At 43.2% G+C, this 6060-nt stretch overlaps 1 protein-coding gene across 3 annotated transcripts; it reads left to right on the top strand.

Moving 5' to 3' along the window:
• Positions 1-1380: 1380 nt before the first annotated feature.
• Positions 1381-4972, top strand: LOC147616822 (uncharacterized). Of its 3 annotated transcripts, XR_015262568.1 has the most exons (9): positions 1381-1662; positions 1785-1835; positions 1956-2089; positions 2408-2539; positions 2627-2765; positions 2878-2922; positions 3002-3029; positions 3123-4266; positions 4367-4972. XR_015262568.1 is itself a non-coding variant. In XM_086777878.1 (8 exons), exons 1-8 carry the CDS (start codon positions 1399-1401, stop codon positions 3236-3238), a joined length of 900 nt encoding a protein of 299 aa, XP_086634004.1. In that variant the 5' UTR covers positions 1381-1398; the 3' UTR covers positions 3239-4972. The 3 variants fall into 3 exon arrangements, 2 of the variants coding, with proteins under 2 accessions (XP_086634004.1, XP_086634003.1); XM_086777878.1 differs by having other exon boundaries at positions 1965-2089; positions 3123-4972; XM_086777877.1 differs by having other exon boundaries at positions 3123-4972.
• Positions 4973-6060: the final 1088 nt, after the last annotated feature.

Here is a 6060-nt window from a genome sequence, read left to right as displayed (position 1 = left end):
AGGGAAGAGTAGATGAAGCTCTTACCCTCGTACCGCTTCCTGTGCTTCTCTTGCTTGCGGCTCAGCCCTTAGCATGAACCAGGCTCTGATACCATGAAAAGATGCAGGGGAGAAGAGAGCTTGAGCTCTTGCAAGCACACACACACTCACAAAACTCTAAAAGAGAACACACAAGGTGAGAGGCTGAAAATCTTCTTCTTCTTCACACAACACTCAACACACCATATACAAAGATAAGAGTACACACATATGAAAGGTACTCAACCAAATACATACTAAGGTTCTCTATAGTGTGAACCCAACTAAATGAGCTGGCGCTATAACTATGCCAGTCTCTAGACAGCCTGTCATCCCATTGGCCGCATATCACCCATGATCTCACCAACCATGCCAGTGGTGTAAATGTGGGGCCTATCCCCCAGGCGGGTCATTAGTGTGTCCACCGCCTCACTAGATGAGCTCGATATCTCAACAAAAGCTACTTACAGATATGGGTGACCCCATTGATAGAGAAGTTATCATTTATTATGAGACAACATGAGCAACATGGCCAATAACATAGTATATCATGCTAGGATAAAGCAGCACATTAAGATGCATTATCATTTTATAAGGAAGAAGTTTCTAGCATGTGATAAGGATTTCGTTTATATCAGATCTGGTGGTTGACATCTTTATGAAGGCATTAGGTATAGAGAAGCTTCGTAGGTTTAGAAGCTTACTTAGCATGCAAGATATGGAGTTGAACTCAAGGGAGAGCATTGAGATATCGAGCTCAACTAGTGCAGATATAGATGACACCTCTGCACTTATGCCACTGGCATGGTTGATAAGATTAGGGTTGATATGCCACCAGGTTGTATGACAGCCACTTTGTTTTACTAGAGTTATGACATAATTATAGGACCAGCTCATATACTCAGGTTCACGCTATGGAGCTTAGTAGTAGAGTTCTTTCCCTTATAGTACGCACTCTTATCTTTATATTATTATTATAGAAAAATAACAAGATAGAAGAAATTCAACCATCCATCTCTCTTGTGTGTACTTGTCTATTCTTTTGTGTGAAGGAGCTTGTTTGTAAAGCTCTCACCCACTCCCCCACATTCTTCTCATGATGAGAGCATATGCACTTGGATTTAAAGGGTTTAAACTGTATTGTACTAGAAGTAGCCGCCTCCTTCTATTGCCGAGAGTTTGGCCCACCACCTCCAAACGAGTCACGAGCGTGCTCCTTCAAGTACACTTGGGTGAGCCCAATCAAAGTGGCCTAGGAGTGTTGGCTCGCGGTATTGATTCACCCGAGAAGCCATATGGTAACACTTTGACACCTTTCTTGCCTTCTTTCTAAAGACCTCATGACAAGCAACTAATCAATAACTAACTGCTCAAATATCTATGAACACTCAAAATACAAGAATACAAGAAGGTCGGACCCTTTGCAAACTTTGCGTAGAGATGACGCCAAGCTCTGAGAGGGCGCTGAGGAAGGCCATGGACGAACGCTGTGAGCGCAGTCACCAGCACGCTGAAGATGTTAAAGCGGCGAGGCCTGCAACAGAGGAAGAGGAGGCTTGGTTGCAATGGGAGGAGCAGATCCTGCGCAGCTGCGAAGAAGCAATGGCAAGAGGGCCTCCGCTTTCACGAATCGAGGAAGCAGAGGTAACCCCTATCCCCCCACGCTTTTCCTCTGTTTGCCTCTCCCTCACTCGCGCACGCACAGAAATCTAGTTTTTTTCTTATCAAACCTTAGCGTGCTGTCAAATTAACCATTCCAAAACCAGGTTTTCGACATACACGACGAGGTAGCGCACTGGAAGCAAGCAGAAGAACAGGTAGCAGCAGGTTTTTAGATTCTTCTAGGGTTTCCTGATGCTTTTAGGGTTTCCTTTCTCGTTGTCCCTGCGCATTTATGGTTTTTTTTTCTCTAGCGATTTCTGCAATACCAGAAGTAGTTGTGGCAGGTTTCCGCCATTGAAGAAGCTGAGTTCATTTGTAGATTAGAGGAACAAAAGGAACAGGAGCTTGCGGAGCTTGCAAACTCAGAAGACGTTCACCGCTATCTCATGATGAAATCCCTAATCCATGGGTAGGTCATCTCTAGAGTTTAGAAATTCCCCTTCTGCACCTGATTTTACTGCTAATGCTAAGATCACTTTGCTTCCGAAAGGGTGTGGCTGGAGGTCTGCGTTGTGGGCTAGATTGGGGCGATTCTGCCCTTTGTGCTCTGGCTCCCATCATGTGCTCCAATTTGATTTTCATCTGTTATGGAAGCATGGTTTTTTGACAATCTTAAGCTTTTTGTAATGCGTTCTCAGAGACTATCATGTTTTCTGTGCTTCTTATCTAAGTATGTCTGTAGGGAGAGTCCCAAGGTCGTACTTATTTTGATCCTGAATGGCCCCAGGGCACAGTACCTTATCGATGAAAACTATGCTGAGAAGGCAGACTATCAAGTCCTGGTTTCAGTTTGGCAAGCAGCCAAGACACTTCTTGAACTTGTTGATCAAACCATGCACACAAAGATGGAGGAAGAGCGGTAACATTTATGATGTTAAAAGCATGTCGTAGGCAACATAACAGATCAGCAACTTAACTATTTAGTGGTTTGAATCTGGCTATGCAGTCGCAAAGCACTTAATCAATGTAACAAGGCGATGCATTTGCAAAGGGAAGTTGAAGCTGCTGCAGTGCAAGATCGTGTACAATTGAAGGCGGAGATCTCTAAACTGAAAAGGGATTACAGAGACTTAAATGAGAAACTTGTAAGAAAGCAGTTAGTGTTTTCTAACAAAGTGTGTGCATGAGTTGGTCATGAAAATATGAAGGGGTGTTGTTTTTAACTGGCACCCTTGATCACTGGCTTCAATGGCACAGGAACGGGAGAAGGATCGTACAACATGCAGAATCTGCTTCACAAAGGTGAGCTCCAGACCACCACAAGTTTGTGGTATGGATTATTGAGCTTTTATAGTTTCTCATAGTCGTTTGGTATGTGCAGCCACGAGATGTCTTGCCTCTTCCCTGCAGTAAGTACTTGCATTATCATTTTCTGCTGCATGGGCTTGCAGTGGTTGAAAGCTTGTTATTGGCTTAATGACTGATTGATTGACTTTCAACAGTGCACTTTGACTACTGTCATGCCTGCCTTCATCACTATCAAACGATGCGCAATATATGCCCGACTTGTAGAAGTCCCATCAGCGGCGTCCTGAAATACAACCTCACGATTGATTGATGCTGCACAATTTTAAGCTTTGGTCCCTTGGAAGGCTTTAAGTACATGCTGCCTCTTCTTTGACCAGTAGAGCAACCAGAGGTATATATGCTTTCGGGCATTTGGAGTAAGGGCTTGAACTTGAACCATTGAGAGGGCTTTTCTTAACATCAGGACGGGATGGTCTGGGACTTGTGTCACCCAGTTTCTTTGATCAAGATTACCTTGGGTGAGTTCTTCTCTCAAAAAAGAAGTGATTAATAATATTTTTGCTTCATATTATTTTGACTTTGGGGGAGTATATTGTTAAAGTCTTCGAAAGGCACAACTTGCTGATATACTTCGTATTTCTTGAGAAAATAGTTGCATTTTAGCAAGCAGCAGGATTTGGCTGGTATAGCATCATGCATCCATTATATACCATGGAATCTGATGACATGACTAGGGCTGCAGGCCTTAACCAAGGGTGATACAGGAGGGAAGAGGCCAGAGAGTTTAAGGTTAGGAGAATCAGCTGCAGGAACTAGGCCTAGATGTGACCATTGGTTGCTCTCAACAATCCTCATTGTGTGACAGAAATTGAAGTAGCTCTCACAGGGTCATATAGAGTGGGACTGTTTATGGGAGGGCTCCTTTTTGGGTAGCAACATTTTTCTGTGCTTTTCTTTTTTCTGTGGTTCTACTTGTAGTTACAGAAAAGACAGGTGGTTCACTCTTTTGTACAGTAAGTAGTCATCTCAAGTAGTATATGTGTGGATTATGTGAACCGTCCAAAGTTTTTAGTAAGAAGCTATCAAAAGTAGCAGTAGGGCATCTACCCTAGCGGGAATGTGGTCTTCAGGCAGAATGCAGGAAAGGTGGCCAAGCCCAGCCCACCCCCCCGTGGGCGTCTTCTACCAAGGTTTTTTCTCTTGATCTACTCTATTCTCAAGGATGCAGGATCAAGTGTGTTCAGGCAAATATTCAAGTCAAGCCTTGTCAAGCTGCTTGGCAATCAGTTCTTAACTTTTGCACGGTCTCAAGTTCGATGTTCACGGTTGCTAAAAAAGGTTCATTTGGTCATTTGACAAATTGATGAGTTATGTATTGAGTTTGGATGTTAGAAGCCACGAGTTGAAAATTCACAAGAACCTTAAGTATGACTTTCAGGTTAAAGATCACCAATGCACAATGAGGGGAATAGGGCCTTCAAAAAGTGGGCAAGAAATGCAAAAAATGGTATGCATCCATCAGAACGAAGGCTTGAAGGAAAAGCCGTCCTCATCAGTTTGATCTTTATTGCCAGTGCCATTTACTTTGTATGCTATTAGTAATCGACCAACAAACAAATCTAGAAGCTAGAGAAATGTTGAGAGGTGTGATTTGGGGTCATGCACATGGGAAACCCACCCAAGTCTAAAATTAAATACAAGCTTTGCTGCCTCCTCAGTGGGCTGATTCATATTGGAGAAATTGTACATTGGCTGCTTGTCAAGTGGGCTTGTAAGAAAAATTTATAATTTAGGCAGATGACGAGAAAGCTGGCAAAATGTCTCACAAGAGGCAGAAGGCCAGGAAAGTGGCACAAGTGCAGTGTCACCACAGGGTTTGTGCAGGACGCAGATGTGCCTCTCTCTCTCTCTCTCTCTCTCTCTCTCTCCCCCCCCTCCACCACAGATTTAGCCCAGGGCTGGCATGATCTTCATATTATGTATTGTGTGATAGGTAATTTTGGGCTTATGTAGATGGCAATATAATTTTTTTTTCTTTTGGGTATGTAAATTTTTTTATTCTTTTGGGTATGTAGATGGCAACATAAATTTTTACTCATTCTTCGTCCCTCTCTCTCTCTCTCTCTCTCTCTCTCTCTCTCTCTCTCTGTGGGCGTGCGCTTGTTGCATATTTGGTCTCCTTTCCCAATAACACAAAATCAAACGTGTTTGGACAAATATATTGTTTCCACAAGCGTTTAGCTGCATGGGAATCAGTCCTTGATTTTTACACTATCTTGGGTTCAATGGTCAAGGTTGCTAAAACATTTATTTGGTCATTTGATTGCTCAAATTAAAAAGTCAAATCTTGAATTTGATCCAGAAAGCTACAAGCTATAACATTTACAAGAATCTGAGGAAATAAGTTATTGAAAAAGTGGACAAGAGATGCAATGAATGGTATGCATCCATCGTGGTAGGATTCTGGTTTGGATTGATGAAAAATGAGAAGCTAGAGCAGTTGGTGTAAGGTGCACTTCGGTTTAGAATTAAATAGAATTCTAGTCTTTCTAAGAGCATAGGGGGTGGGCTTATACTCCGGCATGTGTACATTTGCCTTGAACAAGGCGTTGGCACTTGCGCGATTGCTGAAATTTGAAGCCTCCAAGGGAAGCCTTGAGAAGGCATGAAACCATTCAAACTTTCTAAAGAAGGCTTCTTAGAAAACAGGGTTGCAATTGGAGGGTATGTTGGCTATTTACTTCACACATGGTAGCGCATGCACCAATACTACAGACGGGATCGAGCACTTGCCTCTTGCATGCATGAAGCAATAGGATGGTAGGTGATTGGGACCAACGCGATGAATCGGGGGATGGTGGATGGGGCGGTTGGGGATTAGAGGATGGCATGAAGAGGCTAAGGCAGAAGCAATAAGGTGATGGTGTTGTGAAGAAGCGACGTCATTTCTTGAGTGCAGGCTCAACGTCAGAAGAATCTATGCAATGGTAAGGTATGTGTTAATATCTTGTCGGAGCTGGTCAGAAGACAGATCAGTTTATTTTCCATGTGTAGTGCCATTGTGTTTTGCTCAGGGAAACCACCTAGCAAGGCTGAGCTGGGAAAATGGGTACAAGAGGAGGTGTTTCATGA

The sequence above is a fragment of the Cibotium barometz genome, chromosome 38, assembly GCF_041138505.1.
Source record: "Cibotium barometz isolate CiBa-2024 chromosome 38, ASM4113850v1, whole genome shotgun sequence".
Taxonomy (NCBI): Eukaryota; Viridiplantae; Streptophyta; class Polypodiopsida; order Cyatheales; family Cibotiaceae; genus Cibotium; species Cibotium barometz.
The sequence above is the reverse complement of the archived record's forward strand: the minus strand, read 5'-3'. Positions and strand labels throughout refer to the sequence as shown.